A 22,341-nucleotide genomic window follows, 5' to 3' on the forward strand; every position below is an offset into this window, starting at 1 on the left:
CCGACAATGCCAACTGGAAGTGCAAACAATAATAGCTCTGTTGACCAAGTGATAGCAGTAGCACTTGTAGTCCGACTGTATCAGTGGAGAAAGCCTGGTGATTAGATCAGTTGGTGCCAACGTGCAGAACGAGACATTCAGCGTGGCACTCAGGCATTTTGTGTCAGATGAGCGCAGCAATGCTGAAGCATTAGTATAATGTGGAATAATCTCTCACTTCAGACTCAATTGAGAACTATCAGTAAAGAGAGGAGTTTGATTAAAGCATCGGCTCATCATGCGGACAGATTACGAGGCCTGGAACCCCAGGCAGCCGCAGAGAAGGCGAGGATGGCTGTGAGCAGGTAGAGCTGGTAATTACCTCCATTCATCTTCACTGGACCCCGGCACTGTTCTATGAAGGTGCATGTGAGCGCAGGCCCGCGTTTGATGAATCTCCCCTTAAAATTAGCAGTCACTGGTGGATCGAGAGCCTCCATCAGCCCGTATGCTCCCATTCATCATCTCATTAGGACCCTGGGCCGGGCTGCGCAGGCCTGACGTCTCCCAAAGAGAAGGAAGAAACCACGAGCTCCATCACAGCTAAACATTTTGGAGATGCTCTCGTTGTTTACAAATCTGTCAAATCCAGCTTTTTTTTTTCCTTTATTTATTATTATTTTTTTTTTTATCAAACCACAATCTGTTCAATTCCCAAGACCATTTAATCATTTGTAGGAAAAAAAAAAAAAAATCTTAATGTATCAGAGGCAGACAGTGGCACAGTTGTTTACTACCGCGGGAATCCGGAGCCATTACAGACTGGGAACAAATGCCAAATCTTTATGTAAGCCCAGTGTGCGTGTGTGTGTGTGTGTGTGTGCATGTTCGTAGGAACGCGTTTCTCTTCAGGTGTTTACATGAACGCGAGATATAAAGATTTGTGACGCAAGATAATTTCGTTGAAACGTTACAGCCATTATGTGGCAGGATATGCAGAGGGACTCCCAGCCCGCCGTTTTTACTGCACTCTTTGCTGCAAAGTGAGCAGAAATAAAAGCTCTCTGGTGGTTACGCTGCTCCGCTCCGCTCGGCTCTCTCCACCGCCCATTCGCCCAGGTGGATGAATCTTTCAGAAAGCCACAACCACCTCTGTGTGTCCCCCCCCCCCCCAGAAAAAAAAAACTCAGTGGAAAAATGCAGCAGGGCACAGAGACGCCCCAGCGCCTCACTCTAAACCCCCTGTCGCGCTCCAAACGCATCACTAACTGGATCTCCATGTGGTACATCCATTACCGTGAAATACTCTGCTGCTCCCCGCTGAAGGCTCACCATCCTCCTCTGCCCTCCCTCGCACACACACCAGGACCCTCCACCCAAACTCCAGCACCCCCAGCCCCCCATCGTAAGACCGCTTACGCTGGCAGTTCTCAATTGGGCTAAGTCCAAGTTTAACATTAGTGAAGGAGGGGGGTGTTTAAATAGCAGCCTGCAGAGAGTGATCACAGGCATGACTTACGCTCCAGTAAAAAAAAAATAATAATAATAAAAAAATAAACCGCACATGACTCCAGTCCTTTCTGCTTGGTCGTGAGCACGATGGCCTTCTTGGAAACAACAAACTGAAGAATCAGTAAAGCCATACAAATGTGCAGAGTGTTCATGTCAGGGGAGGAAGCTTAAGTTATCTATGTGAAATGTTATCCATGTTGCCAAGGATAACATTAGTTACCTTTGGATTATTCATTTCTGTGTGATTTCTGTGGAAAGCTGTAATTTATCATCAGCCCTGCAGGGACTCGTCTTACCAACGAGGCTCTTTTTTTTTTTTTTTTTTTCTGGTCCTTTTTTCTCTTACTTTGAGCAGTAAAGCCACAGTCTGATGTCATTACCGGGAAATGGAGATATTTTGGGGCTCAGCTCTCTTTTATTTGGATTTTGTCCTCATCCCTTGTTCTGGGGAAATGCTGACAAATGGAATTCTTGGTGCCAAGTTTCTGAGTAAAACCCTGTCATTGTTGAAGGCCAACAAAAGAGTGGTTCATTTAGACTCAATTTATTATGATTTCTTCTTTGTGTCAACAAATAGTAACACGGGCTTGGCAAATTGCTTCACAGGAAAGACAACACCAAGCCTTCGCTCGGCGTGCGTGCGTGCGTGTGCGTGTGTGTGTGTGTGTAAAAACCATGTCAGAAGACTTTTATTAGTCAATGTGCAGTGTTTGAGAAAGAGAGAAAGAGAGCGAGAAAAAGCTAGAGAGAGAGAATGTGTTTGGATTTTTTTTTTTTTTAAAATAACATAATTAAAAATGCTTAATAATAAGTATTGATCACATAACAGTTTATTAAAAGTATGTCCAAGACTTTTTGGTGCAGTTCCTTACCGAGTTCACAGAGGCTAAAACAGCGATTTGTGCATGCCACCCTACTTAAGCGCAGCTGCACGGGGGCACCACTTGTAAAAAACCATGAACTGTAATAACAGGATTAAATGAGTGCAGTGAGGCAAAGGTCACTGACATGCGACTACAGTTCCAGTCATTTAAGCATGAATTTTGCATGTGTTTGTGAGAATGCGGAGGCGGTTAAAATTTAATTAGATACCCCAGAGACGGCGATGGCCACTAATGGTGATTTCATTCAATTAAGGTGTCTTTAGTTTATTATTAGAAGATGGCACATTAAAGCACACAGGACCAGGAGATTCAAAGATTGCATAACGGCTCTAAATAACAATTGTTGTAACCTGCCCATCGTTTCCTGGTGAGCTATTCAGTTGGTCAATGAAATGTCTGAAGACGCTCCCTCGAGCCAAGGGTGAATTAAACATTTTTCAGCGTATAATTTGAGATACTTAAAATTACAATTGCATGTTCAAAAGTGCAGCACATCCACACATTGTGTATTGGCACATGTGCGGAAATTAAATAAACGATTCATGCTGTATCAAAAGATTTTTAGATACATTTTTTGTTGAACAATTAATCAATTAATAATTTCAGCTGTAGATGACTCTTTCAAATCTGAGAGGTGTTTCAGAAGATGCAGGGTGACTGTGATACGACTACCTAACAAACGTGATATTATACATATTTAACACATTAATCAACACACAGCCAATAAATTAATTTAAACTATAACATGACCAACACAGAGTTTCCCCCTTTTAATAAAACTCTCTAACACTTTATGATAACCATCATTTATAAACAGTAAATTCATAGTTAATTAAACTTTAGTTATACAAACAATTAAACGCTTTACAAACCATTTGTTAAGCAGTTCATCTATAAACATTACATGGACGGCCCACTACAACATTGTAACTAATGTTTATACACCTTTAAAATGACTTAGAGATGGTTTATAAAGCTTTTATTGTCCGTTAACAGCAAAATAACTGTTGACTCAAATTTAATTAACCATGAATGTGTCAATTATTAATGATCACTGTTATAAAGTCTTACCAAAACGCCTTCTTTTAAAACTGTGATGGTTACTTGTCTTATTTGTATCTTCAAGGGTAACTCATTCCAAAAATCAGGTACCAATGTAGCTCAGCGTACCTAAGTTGACGGCACCAGCTCTTGTCTGCCGTCCGTGAGCTTCCCTACACGCTACAAAGGTGGTCTTTGACATACTCAGCTGCTCTGTTGTTATAGAAAACAGTTACCACATCAAGTTGCTCTTGTAAGATCGGATACTTCGAGGGTTAGCACCTGAACTGTTGGAATAGCTGTTTACCATCATGTGTTACAGGTTTTTTTTTTTGGGGGGGGGGGGTGGGCCCAACACAACCCTGACCAAGGTCTACTGAGAGATTTGTCTTCAGTGACCAGCTGTGGTCTTGCATATGGGACCTACAGTGGAGACAGGAGGCTTCTTCTGCGCTTGTTCAACACCACAACTTCCCAGCGTACACCCGCTGCAGCTCATCGCATTCAGTACAAATGCACTGCTCTATACAAATTATATCCATCCTTAAAAAAGCTGATCCAATTTCAGGAGTCCTAATTCAGGTGAGCGTGTTCCAAATAACTTCCCTAAACATGTATTAATACACCACCCATCCCTCCTACTCGCACGCTCACTCAGAAATAGACCTGTCATCTTGCCACCATCGCCTTATCGTCTAACTGCTAACAAGCCTATTTCCCTGTGACTGACGTTGATGTGATCCCCAAAGCCCCGGGCTTGGCACCAGATCGCTCCTAAGCCAAATTAAGCCTCTGTCATGCCCACCCCCACCTCCAGCCTAGTGCTACCCCTGCCATGGGAACCCTAAATCTTTAATGACGATGGAGAGCTCTGCGCGCTCCCACGACACAAAAGCGATGACATCTGTGTCTGTAAGTGCTGCACTCCAGAGCAACCCCATTTGTTCTATCTCCGCTTCTTGAAAAGAAATCAAATGTAAAAGTTGAGGGAGGGTGGAGGAAGGAGGAGGTGGAGCTCAGGAGGTTAAAACAAAAGATCCTCTCTTTCAAAGAAGGTTTATTTCCCTGCCCAGTGGTCCTTCAGTGTTCAAAGAAGGTGTTAAAGGAGCCTCAGCTCCCCTTCTTGCTCTGGTGCTCTGGCCACGGCCCACCTGCTCACAAAGTCTTCCAACTCAGCAGAGATGTTTAGTGAGAAACATCCAGACTGAACTTAACTCCCGAAAGTCAATGAGAGTGCCTGTGAAAGGGATTAATTCACCAGCTATGGACCTTTTGACATCTGGCCATCACAATTCCCAGCACAGACTCCGGGTATACAGGAGAAAAATACATTCTCATAACTGAAAATGTCTGAAACTTATGCAAGCGTTTGTTCAGTTTCGGCAGAAAATACAGCATATGATTTATCCCCCACATCTAGGCACCTTAGGGGTTAAACGTTTTAACTTCCATATCTGCTTTAACTCAAGCATTATTTCCCATCTTGCACTTTTGCGTGTACTCTCCCTGATTTCTGTGTTCATGCCATTTCCTTCTACTAGAACTGCAACCCAAGAGACTTATTATCGAGTCATCTGTCAAATATCTTGACAATTAATCCTTCGTTTATAAATCAGAGGGGACATGTCAGGTGACCAATATTATTGGCTGCAAATCTGACCAATCTCAGATATATCGTCATAGGCATATGTGTTGCCAAATATGAAAACTTCTCTCTCTTTTTTTTTAAATGGAGAGATTATGATGCATAATAGGGTGTACAGTGAAGTTTATTGTCAAACTCAAATATCCTGCCTCCCTTACATATCTCTCTCACAACTGTATGATAATGTCGTATGAAGGATCATTGCCAAGCAAGTGTGGTCATCAGCCGATATGTCCATATGGGGCTTTTAAAAATCCCTAACATAGGTTAGGCTCTACTATGAATGTCAGGAGACAATTTAAATTTACCAAGGTAAAGTCTCCGAATAGCAAAGTCTTTTTGACTGTCAATTTGCATTAAACTAAAAAAATCCTCACAGTTGAGCAGCTAGGATTCGAAAATGGTTGGAAACATGTGTTGTACAATTATATTTGTATCTCGTTCATAATGAAGGATAATCGTTTCAGAACTACTTTCTCCCTAAATTCATGCTGCTTTTTACTGTAAATACCACTGCCACCTTTTTAAGAAAATACGTGTATGAGTATGGTATATATATATACATTTACATACATGTCCAACAATATGGCCTTAATGTAGGTATAAACATTTCAAACTATACTATACCGTCCGTCTGCCGTGGTGAACAGGCACTGCTGTGGACACCTCTGTCTGTTCCCCGGGTCCTTCTCGTCGAGGAAGAAACATGGCGGCGTCCATGCTGTGCAGGAGGACGGCAGTGTTGTGTAGGTCGTTAACGGGGATTTCGTCTCCAAAAACCGTACTTTCTGCGAGCTGTCGGAATGGCCTTCTGTTGCAGACAGCGTCCTACAACCCCAGACCTTTAAAGCTGAACCTCAGAGAGCCGTACATCCCGGACAAGGACAGCGAGGAGACGCCGGAGTGGCAGAAGACGGCCCGGTATGACAGGAAGCTGTTCGGTCGGTACGGCTCGGCGTCGGGCGTCGATCCCGCGTCTCTGTGGCCCAGCCATGAGGAGCTGGACAAGATTATCGCGGAGGAAAATGAGTGGCACCCTCCGTTAGAGGTGATGCAGAAGAACATCGAGGCCAGGGAGAAGCTGGAAACCGAAAAACGTTTGGCGAAGTAAGTACTGCTACTGTGGCTAACACCAGTGCGTCAATTATCGGACAGCTGTCCTGGTGTGTTTACAGGTCAGTTTTGTGCTATCACGAATATTGTCCGGAATGGTGTAGTAATAATGTATTATGGTTGTTATTTAAAGGTAAATATATGGCGCGGACTGAGGTAAAAAGAATACAGGAACACAGAACACAGCCAGCAGCTAACACAGACAGATCATTTATCCACAACATTAAAGCCATTAACACCACCTGATGGTGAAGGACAGTACATGAGAGCAAAATAATAAAAAGTCAATTACAGGCAGAGTAACATTTACCCTGATTTTTTGGATTATTCAAAACTTAATTAGAAATAAAATGTATTGGAAAAAGAAACAATTAAAGGGGCACAAATTTAGTATTGAACAGTAAAATAGGTTCAAGTTGGAGCACAGAGGCAGATATGGCCCTGACTGTTAGTCTCTTGCTTGGATCAAGTTTAAAAGATGCTGAATCCTACATTTCCCATAATGCAACTAGAAAATATCCCAATTGTAAAATCGGTTGTTAATGTGGCTGCATTTGTACATAGCATGTACATGTGTAGGGCTGCATCTATTATTTTGAGAACTGATTCGTCTGCAGATTGTTTTAGTGAATCATGTACACTAAAATAGTGAAAAGTGAACGCCACAGTTTCTCAAAATCCACAGTGGTGCCTTCACATGTCTTGTCTCTGTGTCCAAGGCCCAAAGATATTCAGTTAAGCTGAAACTAAACAGAACAGCAGCAAAACATTACAAATGAGAAGCTGCAACCAGACGATTTTTCCCACTGTAAAGACCACTGATGCAGTGTGATTGGGAATTTGGGTTGTATAAACTAAGTTCATTGAATTGTGAGAAATTAGCTATCAAAATAAACCCAATCAAATTTTCATGGATCAGTGTTGATTAATGTGTACTGTCCCGTAAATACATAAACCAAAAGTAATTACATAAAAGTAGGTGGGTGTTTATACGTGGTATCAGATGATGTTTTCTATTGTGATTTCAATATGGACAAAGCTAAGAGATCCCAATAAGAACACAAGCTAGAGGACGAGTCGGGGAATCAAAGTAATTGCAAGTCATCATGTGACAAACACGAACTGTATCAAATTTCACATCCATAGTTGCCGTAGCAATCCAGTGTTGTCGAGACATAATCTAAACAGACCAGCCAATCAAGCAACTATGCATCATGCACCACATTAACATCTGTTATACTAATCTTTTCATTTTCCATCGCAGAGAGAAAATCATAGCAGCCAACATGGCCAAAATGCCCAAGATGATAGCTGACTGGCACAGAGAAAAGCACGAAAGCAAGAGAAAGCTAAAGGAGGAGAAAGCCCAGCGTACAAGGCTGCTGGCAGAGGCCAGAGAGCGATTTGGCTTTGCAGTGGACCCCCGCAGCCCCAAGTTCTTGGAAATGGTTGCTGAAATAGAAAAGGAAGAGAAGAAGAAGAAGAAATTGATGAAACGCAGACTGAAAGAGGAGCAGGCGGCAGCCCCTGTCACACCTCCTGCTGCTGCTGCCTCATAGTCTTGGACTGAGTCATTTCAGACATAAATAACTGTCGGGCCTTCGGCGAACTGTATTTCATGGGATGGGAAGCGTTCTGCACAACACAAATCAATGAGACAGTTGTTCGATAGTATCCAAATAACTGTTTGCTCCATGTTTTGCGTAACCGACCACATCTGTTATTATCTGGATTTAAGAAATGTCCCTGGTTTGTTTTCTTTGGTAAAAACCTTCATCCAGAGTTGTATCCCCCGTTTGTTAAACTATTATTATTAATGACTTCTTCATGTATTTAACTGTCGCTGAAATAAATTCACCCATGTACAGACTGCATTCTCTCGGAAATATTTTCAGGAGGAAGATAAATACTGAAACATTTTGGTGTAATATAAGAAAAATCACAGATGACCATATGTAGAATTTATTTGTGCAAAAATACGTTTATGCAAAGTGCACATATTCCAGATCTGCCCCAAGACTGAATCTGATTAATTCAATAGCACTCACAATGAAAGTGAGCTTAGGACAGCAGTAAACAGTTGATTTCACCTCTTCGGCCTCCCGTAGCATCGCCACCACACACAACGGGACAAATGCATGACTGAGGCTGCACATAGTACTGGCTGCTAAATGTGGATCTTACATTTCTTCGAGCCAGTTAACGGTTTTCTGAATAAGGTTTTTCAAAATGTTGTCATCATCCAAAAACAGCATATTATCCTTAAGTTAATCATGTTATAATCACACAGTAATTACTATACATTTCATGAAGTCATGACATTTCTTACATTTGTTATTTATAGCGGCTTTCAATCACTTGTTGATTAAAACTCAGTGTTCTTTAATTTGTGATGTAAACAATAAAAACAATTGCCATAAAATAAAATGTCTCCCATCTGTACAATGTCCCTCAGCTTAAAACGCCAAGCTCCACTTGACTGTTTGAAGCCAGTGTAGAACAGGGCGGGCTCTTGTTAGTATTCTGACAGGTTTGTCCAGTGATATGTTGGTGTTGACTGTGACACAAACCCCTAAAACAGACAAACCTGAACACAGTGATAAAATACCCGGTATTTACTTGATGAAAATGGATTTAAGTTAAAAGCTGTCCGGATTAAACAGCTGTAACTGTAAGTGGAAACGGAGTCCTTTATGAAGAAACGTCTTCCTAGAGATGAGTGTCCTCCTCTTCACCGGGGTCAGCCTTGAGTTTGGCCAGAGCAGCGTGTATCCGGAACTGTGTACGGGACTCCATCGAGTATTCTTTGTAGTTGTGTCTACAAGTCAAAAACAACAGAGACGGTTGAAGTGTGAAAAAGGGGGAGGAGGTGCGCTGGAGCAAATGCGCTAGCATTGGTCTGCACAGACTGCCAAGATGACGGCTTCTCAACACCATCCACATGTAAACCGTCACAAACGCGCGATTGCATTTCATTTGCGTTGAACGTTTTAAATTGTATCGTTCAGATTTCGTGTTTTGTTAATTGATTCTCCATTTAGATCCAAAGGGAGCTGAGTGTTGACATCTGATTATGTGCAGTGAAAATAAAAGTACAGCCTTTCAGACCGACAGTATATGTGACAGGGAGAGAGTGACCTCTAGTGTTCCTGTACGGGAGAGACAAAACCTCCTGCACACTTCTGTTCATTCATTGTCACATTACATTTTAGCCAAACTAAGTGATTCATTGTTCACTCCAAAAGTTTCTAATAAGAGAAGCTACTCGTGGGGAAGAGGAGTGCGGTTTTCAAAATCCTACGTAGATAAGAAAACAAAACTAGCAGCAATTTTATTTTTATATTAGAAGTTGATTATATTTATTTGAGAAGTAACCAGCAACTTTAGCTAGTAGCATAAAAAAAGCAGCAATAATCGAATTAAAGGGCCCCTATTTAACAATGTGTAGCAATTTATTTATTTAAAATTTATTTAATAACGTATTGGATTGTGGCTTTCTTTGCCAAGGACTCCGTCTATGTGCTGCTAACAGAGAGCAACTGTAGCTAATATTTATAAATGGAGTCTGAAATAGTACTATTACAGTTCTTCAGTAAATGTACCCATTGTTAGCTCAAACAAGAGACAAGAGAAACCGAACATATCCTGCTGTGTGAGGTACAATTTGTCGTCTAGTTCAGTTAAAAGGCGGCTGAATAATAGCTTAGATTTCTTCTGAAGCTCAGGGAAATGCAAAACACATATTTAATCATTTGCCTGCATTATTAACTGTTATTGTTTTATATTTCCACAATATCTGTGTACAATCACAATAATCCATGCAGACAATTGGTGTCCATCCAAATGGTGCATGTGCCAGAGTACATCAATGCATCAGTGCAGCTGTTATAAAGGAGTAACTCACTTGGCCTTGTGCAGTAGTTTAATAGCCTCGTCCCTTCTGCCTTGATCTATGAAGAGCAGGCTGAGCTCCACCAGAGAGTTGGGCACCAGGTAGTGGTCGAACCTGATCTTCTTTTCACTGAGCACACACAGAAAGGATTCAATGTCACGGTCGCATTCAGTTACAGCTGACACATACGTTTAGTCAATACTCTGTAGTATACTGTGACATCCTCAGTACACCTGTTTATAATGGTTGTTTCTAAAGTGACTCAAGTAACATCAGTCTTTACTGCTATGTAAATATTAACTCTGGCCCGATGGGTTTAGCAAGGAGGATTGAATTGCTGAGACAACATCACACTGTCAACACTCCCAGCTCAGGTAAGACGTGAGAAAACAACACGACACAATATTGTATATAATGCCTAACGTTTGTTTTGAATCGCTGTATGTGTGGTTTCTTTTAGCACATTTGCATTTTTTGAATATAGTTTTATTCTGTGTAAAATAAAGAGGTTCTAACTAAACAGTCTTGTACAATCAAGAATTTTTCTTATCACAAAAAAAGGATATTTTTTTCCAACTTAATGATCGAGCCAGTCAGTGTCTTAAAGAAATATTCTATAAGCAGAGAAGGCTGCATGTAACCTGAAAAAATTGACCACAGTGATGTCACTCAGCAGCTAAGTTGCATTCTGGGTAATATAGGTGGCAGTTCTTGGAATGCGGTTGTGTCGCCGGTTCTGCTGCATCATTTTTTTTTTTTAAACTTTCCATATCGAGTCCAACAGTGTTATAGGAGTGCATTTGATTTTCAAAACCTGCTAACTACATCACCCACAATGCAACTAAGCTTCACAGTGACATCACTGGAGGCAATGCATCAGATTACATGCAGCTTCCTCTGTAGTTACAAAAGGCTTAATACTACTTTTTCCACATATGCTGTAGTATTCACCCATGACCTGTAAACACACGTTAATTTTAAGAAATTATGGGGTTACCCTTCAACTCATCTTCTGGCTCTAATTTAACATGACATGTGGGCAAGTGTGTGTTTATCCATACTGCCACAAAATTGTGTCCAGTGACTCGAGTTGACTTGGGCCCCGAGTCACAATGATTGGATTCCATATCTCTGACCGGAGCTCACCTGGAAAACACTTTGTTGAAGCATTCCTCAGCGGCCTGGAGGAGACCCTGGTTCTTCAAACACAGACCCTTCAGCAGGTGGATCAGACAGCGATCATCCGCCGAATATTCATTCGCTGCAGAGGAGGGAGCAGACACACAGATGTGTCGCGTGATCTCACTTTACTTACAGTTATAGATTAAGATGAGAGTGTTTTGTTCTGGCTTGTGTTGTTTTGAGACAAGTCGTATTACCGGGAGACTCGAGCAGGGTGCGCTCCGCCTCTGTCAAAGTCTGCATCATGCCTTCGGTCAGCTCGGGCCGTTTGCTGATCATACTGAAACCGTTCCACATGTACATCATCTCCTGCGATCAAACAGGGATTACTGTGTGACGGCTCCGAGTCAAACATACTGCCTGCTGTGTGAAGTTTTTGTGCGTGTGTGTAGAGCTTTACCAGCACTGGCACGGGTAGCTTGATCGGGGAGGGAGCCTTGTAGCGTCTGGCTTTACGGATGGCAAACTTCTCAGTCGGGGGAGACTTCCCTGCTATCTTCTGTTTGAAGGTGGGCACTTTCCTAAAGACACATGGAAATAATGAAGACATGTTAGGAAAGAAGTAACAGGGTCTGAATCAGTGACAGTGCTCGCTTTTATACCTGCATTTATAGGGCCTATTCTTTTGGCCACTTGGGGCTGTAAAAGGCTGTGAACACAAAAGTGACATATTGTCACCTTACACTGAACATGTTAGCCAATGCATCCAGCAGTTACCGAGCATCACTGCCATTCATTTGTCCAATATTCACCCTCTTTTTACCATGTTTCAGTCTCCACTCCCTCCTGAGGGAAATATCCGGTGCTGTAGCTGCTAAAGGTTCACCAGCTAGCTTCGTCTGTGCAACTTGGTGCTGGGCAAGTAGTTATCTCGCCGAAAACGAGGCTGAGTAGAACAGCGAGAGTGAACCCAGACAAGTTTATTCACTTGGATGTTTGAGCTTCACCTTCACCTCCTACCATCTCAGCTGTGGCTGTGTTGGAAGGACTAGAGCATCTATTGGGGCTCGACTGGGTACCAAAGTCCAAAAGAACTGCATTTGGTCAACCTGCTTTCTATTTTGAGAACAGTTGGGGGGGAAGTGGAACTTTTGAAAGATCTTCAAGAAGTGATTTCAGTTTTGGCAAAAAGATTTGGCCTTGATCTACTGATCATATTCACTTGCAACCTTTGGGTTCACACAACGTACACAGACATGTACAACATTATCACTCACAGTTCCTTGAAATACAAGTATGTCAGAGTCTTGGGACAACAGTAGTTTGCTTCTGGGTTGAAACACAGAGCAATCACAGTGTCTGTGTGTCTACCTGAAGAGCTCCACCTCGTCCTCCCCAAAGGGCCTGGCCTCATCTTTAGGCAGCATGCTGAGGTAAGCAGCTTTCATGTAAACATACATGGCCTGACAGAGAGAATGAGATTCAGTCATTGTACGTCCCAAGATGTTTGTAAGCGCAACGCACAATATTACACTGAGAGATCATCCAACTGAACTGTGTACCTTGGACCAGAGGCTCTCCTGGCTCAGCAGGTCTGCGTAGAAGTACGCCATTTTCCAGGCTCGCTTGTAGGTGAAGCACCACATCAGCTCCCAGTAGCACATGTGGTGGAACTGCTTCCACGCCTGCTGGGCCTTGCAGCCATCCTCAAATAGTGCCACGGCCTGGTAGCACAGTGAGATCACATTAAATGGCACAATAAAAAAATGTATAAAATTATATTTGTGGTATATTTGCATTAAATATTGACATTGGGCTCTATTCCTTTGTCGCTCACAGCCAAAAACATGGTAACAGTGTGTTCATGCATCACTCCCGAGAAAATATGCAGTCACTTACATGTATTTAATGTTTGTGAGAAGAAAATATAGCTGTCATTCTTTCGAGACACATTTTATGAAACACACCTCATCAATGTTCCCCTTGATCTCTTCAGTCCTGCCCGCAAAGAAGAGGAAGATTGCTCCCTGGACAGAAGAGAAAAGTCATCAGCCAACAGCATTGCTCAGCAATGCACTTAAATCTAATCTGTGTTGAACTGACATCCATCTGCAGGCAGACCTACTGTATAGCAATCACTCTTGGCCGTGTTTAACCGAGGCATTTCCATTTTTGGCTTGGTACACATTGTGTCACAGCTTTGAGTTTGCTCTCTGGGATGGGCAGGCATGTAGATAAAAGGTGGAGTGGAGACAGGGATTGGGAATTTACAAGAATGTGAGTCAGCTGGAGTGGCAGGAGTGAACACAAAGGTGTGTGAGCGCACTTAAAGTACGGGCGAGATGGTGTAGGGATTCATGGTGCAGAGGGGGACTGTGTGGGTGGAGGGTGGAGTATCGGACGGAGGTAATCAGGGTGGGGAGGATTCTGAGTGTGTGACTGGCCGATAGAGAGAAAAGAAAAAACGACGCGAGTGGAAGGAGGCATTCGTAAGAAGGTGCTGACGTACAGCAAGTAGTGCAACAATAGAGCAATTAAAAGAACAATGGCGTGAAGACATTAAGGGTGGCAGTCAGTGAAAAGAGAAGATTGAATGAAGAACTGGCAAGAGCGGAGGGGAAATCGATTGAGTCGGGTTTATCACAATTTGGATTGTATTTTTGACCAACATTTCTCCCAGTCGTGATCACGTCGTTCTAACTTTTACCCTTTAAACTAATTGCTGAGACGTGGAACCCAAGGTGACATCGCAAAATAAAGTCCGACTCAGGTAGGCAGACAGATTTTAAAGACACCAGTGATGGATGATCTAAACCCCTTTTAAGAATCACTCACTGATCAAGAAAGCATTGTAAAGAGATGATCAATGTCATTCACATCGACTGCCAGCGCTTTTAATGTTGAGGCTGATCAGTGGTATACTTGTGTTACGTGTGAGAGACACAAATCAAAATTCATCAGAGGCCGCAATATCCAAACATCCAGAGCCTGGTATGGTTACAACTGGATCCTACCTTTCCCACGCTGCAACTCCATAGCATGTTTTGTTAGGAACATAGAGAACCTATGTCAGGCCCCTCCAAAACCTTTGTATGGTAGTGAATGGAGAGAGAGATCCTAAATGCTAATTGCAAGATTCTGAACTATGACACATGTCATTTGTTAAAACTATAATACATAATAAAACAAATAAACTTTCATTTGAACCTGAAAATGTGTTTCTGCGATAAGTTTCTCCGACAGAATTATCTGTTGAAGATAATAAGTAGCTATGCTTATGACATCAGCCGGTGAGGCAACATTTGCATCTGAATGGCAAACAGAAAAACGAAAGTGATTTTTTTTTTCTGCAAACAGACAATCCTTATTGCCACTCACCCGCGGGTATCGGAGCCGGAAAGGTTTGAGCAGTCGTTCAGCCTCAGCCACATCTCCCTCACCTGTCCCTGAGGGGATAGAACAGACACACGAGAGGATATGATATATTGTAGATAAATCTTGCTGGCAGTGAAAGGTGGGCGAGTTATTTTATAATGTGTGATGGGAGCACAGCGCTACCTAGTATGAACGTGAGAAAGGTGTAGTAGCAGAGCAGCAGCAGCGCACACAGCATGGAGCGCAGATTCAACCCCGTCGCACCTTCATCCAGCAGCGACAGACCATATTCCTAAAACGGGACCACACGTGCAGAAAAAACACCTATGAGTGCGCAAGTTTGTGAGTGAATGACTAATGGAGGAAATCTATGCATCACACCTTGTCTCCGGAGAAGCCTGCGAACTCCAAAACTTTGAGTATCCGTGGAGGAAATAAGGAGAGTGTCTGTGAATAAAGACGACCTGATGAACTGTGTGGTACAAACACATGATGAACACACAACATGAAGTCAACCGATGATGCTTTGGGAACCTTTTGTGACGTACCAGATTAAACGCCCCTATTCCAAAAGATATTCCTCCCTCTAAGTGGATGTGGCTGGGTCCTTTGAGACAGTTTGGAGATTTTATGAGGGAGTGCAGTTCTCTAGATGATAAAAGGCAACTATGTCAATTGTTTAACAACACAGCTCAGCATAATAACCCAATACCGTGTATTGCAACATGCAGCTATGCAAAAAAACTTAAAGGGGTAATCCAGTAATTGAAGGTTGCACTTTAAAAAAAGTCAGGAATGTTGTGAGAAACTGATGAAAAAAAATGAACACAATGGGTTCAGCAGAGGCTGAAATATCCTTACTTTAAGCCCTTGTACTCCAAACGCTTGATTCTACATTTCCCATGATGCAACTCAATAGCATATTTTTTTCAATGGCATATATTTTTTTTTAAATACCAAGCTTTAACTCCTAGTTTGTAGCGGATGCTTTCTTTTATGTTATGCTGTAACTGACCATCACAGTGGCCATTTTCTTCTGACATCACGCTCAGGGTGGGAAACTCAACTGTCGTACTGCTTTGCTCCAGATTGCGGGCTGTATAATCACAGGGAATCCAACAAATCGTTATCATTACACTGCTTCCAGATTGATCGGCAACTGAAAAGACAATGGCTAGTGAAAATCTGGAGAGGCTTCAGGATTAGGATTTTTCAAGGTGAAACAGCATATTTGATGACCCATTAGCTTCTGCTAGACAACAGCTTACGTTAGCATTCAACCACTAGCTAACATTACAGCTTCATAGTGTTGCATGATACGATAGAAAAGGCATAAATTAGTTCTAAAATGTCAACCCATATCATGGACACATTGCTCTAAGCCCGGAAGTTAAACACACTGGATGTAATAAAACCATTATGTTAGCTAGGAAGTGGTTGAATGCTAACGTTAGCTAATAGGTTATCAAAATGTAGTTTTACCTCAAAATATGGCCCAAATTCCCCCCGGATTTCCATTGTCTCATAGCTTTTTCCGTTTCTACTCAACCAGTATGTAATGAACTGAAAACAATTTGTCAGATTCCCATTGTTTATATGACCTGCAACCGGGAACAAAGCTGCATATTGTTATCTCTGCATTCAAGCCTCCCAGCCTGAGCACGACGTCAAAGTAAAATGAGCACCGTGTGAAAGGGGGTCAATCGAGTGGTGTAGGCATGATGTATTTTTGTAGGCTAACCCGGAAGTTAGCATGGCCCTGGTTCCCTTGACAAAAAGCCCGTGGGATTCTTGAATTTCGCCTAATATAAGCTGCGTGGCAAACATAAAATAATGATACCTACGTTTTATTCAGCAAGATAATCTTCACGGATGAAAACCACTACTGTGATTAGTCATTGTTAGGCTATGAACAGACTTCATTGCGGTCGCATGACTTAAATGTCACCACCACTAAGCACTTGACTACACAGTAACCAGTAAACTGTAAAATCTACAAGTCATAAAGTAAGAGTTAGAGTAGTTTCTGAGTAAAGAAGTCCTGTAAAGATGCACTAGTGACTAGAGGATTTTCCGTGTTCGGCGTGATGGCGGTTAATGTCTCTGTAGTCTCATTTAGCCTTATTTGCAAAACAATTTTTTTTAAGAAACATAAGCCGTTTATAATTCAACTGTGGGGCATTTAATGAGGTATTTTATATCTTAAGCCTGTGGTAACCACACATCTTATTTCAGGCATTTAACTGAAAACGAATTTAAAAGACTAATCGGTTTTGAGACGATGGGACTGGATGTACAAAACACTAACCAGCTCATGGGTTTTTGGACTATAAACTATCCTACTCAACTGGCTCAACAATTCAGTTTTACTCAGATTACATCCCTATGACTTCATCTGGGTTATTTCTTTTAGAAAGTTCCCTCCACTGTTTTCACTGGGTTAGCAGTTCTCCTCAATATGGGTAAAGAGAAATTCAATAGTGAAATCAGTGTAGTGCCCCTTTAATAACCACAGCTGCAATGTGGACATTAACTGTTCAGATAGTGTATGCATTCTTACTATTCATTAACAATACATTCCACTGACATTCACTGAATTGTTCTTCCATTACTTACTTGTAAATTAGATAACTGTTTCGTACTTTGATCCCTCCTTTGATAAAACTCACCATGTTCTCATCCTGCAAAACAAACACCATTAATCAAGAAAGGAGAAAGGAGAAATGTATACATTGCAATTGGAGCACTTGGATAAGACTTCAATAGCATACAACAAATTTAAAATGATTACACAGTCTTAAAAACCTGGATAATGGGGAAACTTTGGGCAGTAATGTAGCACACGCAGATATTTTAGGATATACAGTGGTTGGTTAAAAAAAAGCAGTTAAGCCTACTGCACCTGTAGGAAGGTGAGAGCAGCTCTTTGGAGTTGGCACTCTGCGTAACACACTTCAGCATGAAGCTGCACTGCAAACACACATCCATACAAACACACGTTGAGTAATAAATAACATACAATGATCAGAGTCAACAAGCAGTAAAGCATAAAATCCATGTAGATATACCACAGAAGTGCTTCCAGCCTTCTTTACCTTCTTGCCTTTTACCTGACCATTTGCATTGATGAGCAGATTTCAAGGTTTATTAATTTGCTCCTTTCCTGCCTTGTTTGCAAACACATACAGACATTTGCAAATGCAAAACTAGATCTTGCACCTGCTAAAATAGGCATCAGTTATTCAAGCGTTTAAATCGTTTGCTGCTACCTCATCAGTCCCTCATACAGAATAACCTTGTAATTCGATTGTTATTGTCTGGTGATCCCTTGACCTTTCATTTGGGGCCATCATCAGTTAAAAAAAATTACAATTCATGAATAAATAACTGCGAAACAAATTACATTCCCACCTTTTCAGCTGTATTTTGATTAAAGTGCTCATTGGAAAATATTAGCATGCTAACAAACTAAACTAAGATGGTGAACATGGTACAAGGCCAAGTCCTGAGCACTTAGCCAACATCACCTGGTAAATGTTTGAGTGACAGAGTCTGCGAAGGGCCGAAATAGTATTAACATCCCTAAAGGGAGCCCTCATTCACTTGTTAACTTACCAGGAATGTGCCTCAAAGTCTGTGAGTGTGAACATTGGGATTGGGCCCTTAAACCTGCCTAATCGTAGCATTTTTACTGTGAGCATGTTAGCATTCTAATGCAGTGTTTCCCACACATATGTTTTGCTAGGGCTGGTTGCCCAGGTACATTAGCAGCCACCCATCTTAGCATTGTATAGGCTACTTTTAATTTCTTGTGTCCTTCCAGAAGATGGATGTCATCCGCGACTGATTCATTATTGGACAAGAGGAGAGGAAAAACAGAAAAGAGAAGCGGAAAGCCAGTGTGCACGCATTCAGGTGGAAAACTAAAGCAGCACCATGACACAACTTCATCTACTTCCAAGGTGCATGAGGTAAAACCTCCACAAGCCGAAATGCATCTGCCTAATAATAACATTGGGCCTCATTCATGAACCGTTATTACGAACAAATTTGTTCTTAAGTCCCACTTACGAAGATTTTACGAAGATTATGGCATTCATGAATTTTTTCTTATCTAGGATTTTTTCTTAGGCAAGAACAAATCCTACGAACACTCAGGAGTACTCTTACGCACATTTCAGTGCCGAAATGTTGGCATGGTTGTGTTTTCTTCTCTTGTGTAGTTCAATAAAATGCAATATTACAGTGATAATTCTGTCATATTTATTCATGTATTAACTTATTTCATATTTTTGGTAATTTACAAAGAATTTAAACTCTAAAATAAATTAAATGTGCCAATGATAAAATGATTACTGAAAAATTCAAGTAAATTGAAAACATACCATCAATTAGTAACCCCCCCAGCCTATTTATACATGGCATTTCTCCATCCAAGGCCCGCAAAACAATGGCATATATATTGCTCCTGCGGCTTTCATCAATGTAAGAACACAGCTGCAAACAATTCTGAGGCTTACGTTCTAAGTGCTGCAAAGGTTGCTGGAATTATACATGTTACCCCATTTAAAAAAAAAGGAAAATAAAATACAAATTACACATTTTACCAATTGCATTGACTATTTTTGGACGGATTCAAAATGTAGTGAGACACCCAAGCTTTTTACCTTCAGTGAGTGATTCCCCTACCGACTTGTTTGTCAAACCTGGGGACTTCCGTCGAAACCTGAAAACACCAAACAATATTCAGTATCAACAACAGGCAGGGTGTCAGCATTCCTGCCGACACACAGCGAGGATCGTCCGTTTCTCTCGGCTATCTTAGCAGCTCCTTTAATGGCAGCTTTCATGCAAACGCAGTCAAATTGGCACTATGGTCAGAAACAGGCCATGTAAATGCACTCTTATAACTTTATGGCTTGCAGGCCGTGGAAGAAGAACAAGCAGCGAATTAGATAATAAAGCAAGGTGTTACAATAAAGGTGAAGACGGGGGAGGGGAGGGGGAGCTACAGTCTCGTGACTTCCTGACCTCTGGCAGACCTCTTGGGCGCTCTTCATGGTATTTCCTGCGTTGCTGATGTCGTCGGGTTGGAAAGTCATCATGGCCTGCATTTCCAGCACCGTGGCGTAGATAAGAGCGTGGTACATACTCTCATTCACTCTAAATAGGAAGCATGGAGACGCGGGATCAACATCAAACACATCATACACTGAGCAAACAGAGCCGACGTTCTGAGGATAGTTACTGTATGGCCTACGCATTTTCCTGTTGAGAAAAGATAAGAGTAAATATCAGCTTCTCTTTATTCTCCCTATCTCCTCCGCTGTCCCAGCCCGTCTTGTGCATAGTGTTTATTTTGCAGGGCTGCCTTCTCTGTTGGCTGTTGAATCAGTCAGACTCTGGGCGTCAGCTTCAGCAAACACCTCATATCCTGGAGAGCTGAAGCCGACCAGAGCCGAGAGGAAGCTCGCCACTTCACAGTTCACGCCACGGAAGCTTCACCCCAAGCCAAATACTGCTGACATCATGCTAAAAACACACCGCTATGAAAAGTTCTAAAACAAAAGTACACAGCGTGCTACAAACTGAGACTGGTACAGTAACAGCTGGGTGAAACTCCCCCCCCCGGGGGCTCAGGATTGCTCTGTTACCTTGGCCGCAGCCTCTCCAGGCTCTCGGTGAAGTGGTTGTTAAGGAAGAGATCCAGGGCCTCCATACACTCATCCAGACACTCTTTCAGCGTCATCTGTGAGGAGCTGCCACACAAGACATGGGTAAACACATGCACACAGCAAAAAAATGCAAATGCACTAATCTGCGGCTTAGCGGCGCGCTCTGGGGTTGGAAGGGGATGCAGAGTCAACAGCAGCACAGTTTCACACAGGGTCCATGTGCCCCGGGAATAGCTTCACTGCAAACGTGCTCTCAAATCTGCCTGAAGGTATAGGCCGAGTGTGTAGAATCTAGGGGGGTGTGTGGGAGGCTCTCTAGTCAGAAACGGAATGTTATGCTCAGAGTTATGTTTTCATTAGTGTATAATCACCTGAAACTAAGAATCCTGGTGTCTTCGTTACCCTAAAGTGTCTTTCCTAACAAGAACGGACAAAACAAACACTTGCTCTAGAGAAGAGGCCATTTGTGTTTCCTGCATTTTTAGCGGACACCACAAGGTATGGTGGAGGGGTATTCAGTTGGTTGCAATCTCTAACCTGCCGCAAGACCCCACTAAATCCCACACACTGGACCTTTAAAGTGTTCCACTATCGACAGAGCATCATTAAAAAACATCCTGAAGCAGCGGGGTCATGTCCTCGAGACGAACCAAAAATGAAGTGCCATCAGTAGAGACGCATCACACTGGATCAATAAATTATCGGCCCGATAATGGGAAATTTATATATCAGATATTTGTCCGTACTGCTGAAGTTCTAGCCGATGTCTTAAGGAGCCTACATATGCCGCAAAACTGCTTTAAATGTCTTAACAAGAGCAGCGTTTACAATTTCTGATACCGTAGGCGACGATCTGTACCTCGAAAGCTGGTTTGCGATCCACCAGTAAACACGGAGGGGAAGAAAAAAAGTACGGAATGTCAAATCATACATCTTTCTCACCCTCGGATGTGCTGAAACTACAGGTTTGGAACTTCTTTGTACAATTAAAAGAAAAAGTTAAAAATCATCAGTTGTCTTATCGGTACTGACCGTGAGAAGCAGGTAATTATCGGTATCAACTAAAATAAAATCGATTTGATGTTTTGGCCAGGGCTTCAATCTGTTAAGTGTTTCCTCGATTCATCAATTAGTTGTTTGGTCTTCAAAAATGTCCGAAAAAGGTGGAAAATGTCAACCACGATGACGTCCTCATATGTCTTCTTTAGTCCACAATCAAAAAGATTGAAAAATAATCACAAATTTAAGAAGCTGGAACCAGAGAATTGTGACTTTTCGATTAATCGATTACCGAATTGTTGGTGATTCATTTATTGGGGGGGGATTTTGTTTAGATTTGTGTTGTCTTTAACAGAGGCTCTGGTGCCGTCTTGGGTCGCGTCCTGTCTGGAAAACACAAGACTTTTAAGTCATCTGGCGCTATTTTATGACAACTGCTGGACAAAGAGCCAACTACACTTGCAGACATCAAGGAAACTGAAACGGTCTATTGGCGTTTCCTGATGCTGGTGAAGGTAAATCATCTCTTTGTTTTAACCAGCTGATCCAAAGAGCGAAGAAACCGGGACAGAAGTCCAACTTCCAGCGCGTCAACGACTTTCCCAGCCGCCCTGTACTCACTTTTGTGCAGCATTTGCGCCTTTCCCATTGGACATGTTCTCTGCCCGGGCGGTGTGCCCCAACACCTGTTAGGAGCTCAGCAGCACTCGCAGCAACAAAAAAAAAAAAAAATCAAGATGCATTCACCGCCGACACCGAGAAAACCAACGCTGCCGAACTGAGGCCAGATGCGTACAAGTTGGCGTCAGGGGCTAAGAAGAGTTTCCCGTCGGTTGGGTTCGCGTAAAGCGCTCCGTGGTGAAGGCATGCGTTCATCTGCCAGGATCCCGCAGCTCGAGTGAGCGGCGGAGGCGCACCTGACTCCTCCTCTGTGACATCACTGCCACGCACACATTACGGTGTGAAGCACGGGCTCAGGTGCAGCCAACACTTTAGTCCTCATGTGGAAGATCTGCCGAAGTGATTGTGTCCGGTGTTAACCACCAAATACTGCTGAATAACTTTTCTTTATTCTGTTTTATTGTCGAACTTCAAGATGTATGT

General features: G+C 42.3%; 2 protein-coding genes across 2 annotated transcripts; one reads left to right on the forward strand and one right to left on the reverse strand.

The window, feature by feature from the left end:
• The first annotated feature begins 5,710 nt into the window (after positions 1-5,710).
• Positions 5,711-8,048, forward strand: gadd45gip1 (growth arrest and DNA-damage-inducible, gamma interacting protein 1). Its single transcript, XM_030408782.1, has 2 exons — positions 5,711-6,168; positions 7,439-8,048. Exons 1-2 carry the CDS (start codon positions 5,768-5,770, stop codon positions 7,731-7,733), a joined length of 696 nt encoding a protein of 231 aa, XP_030264642.1. The 5' UTR covers positions 5,711-5,767; the 3' UTR covers positions 7,734-8,048.
• A 72-nt stretch (positions 8,049-8,120) lies between these two features.
• On the reverse strand, positions 8,121-22,241 carry LOC115576259 (tetratricopeptide repeat protein 39A). Its single transcript, XM_030408780.1, has 18 exons — positions 21,859-22,241; positions 20,218-20,322; positions 19,595-19,726; positions 19,231-19,289; positions 17,466-17,533; positions 17,180-17,244; positions 15,112-15,211; positions 14,945-15,010; positions 14,747-14,855; positions 14,567-14,634; positions 13,156-13,215; positions 12,751-12,912; positions 12,560-12,651; positions 11,649-11,769; positions 11,446-11,557; positions 11,213-11,327; positions 10,079-10,195; positions 8,121-8,992 (listed from the first exon to the last, which is right to left on the reverse strand). The coding sequence occupies exons 1-18, from the start codon at positions 21,891-21,893 to the stop codon at positions 8,884-8,886; spliced, it is 1,695 nt and encodes a 564-aa protein (XP_030264640.1). The 5' UTR covers positions 21,894-22,241; the 3' UTR covers positions 8,121-8,883.
• Between the last annotated feature and the right edge of the window lie 100 nt (positions 22,242-22,341).

Source organism: Sparus aurata, chromosome 23, assembly GCF_900880675.1.
Source record: "Sparus aurata chromosome 23, fSpaAur1.1, whole genome shotgun sequence".
In the NCBI taxonomy this organism is placed as follows: Eukaryota; Metazoa; Chordata; class Actinopteri; order Spariformes; family Sparidae; genus Sparus; species Sparus aurata.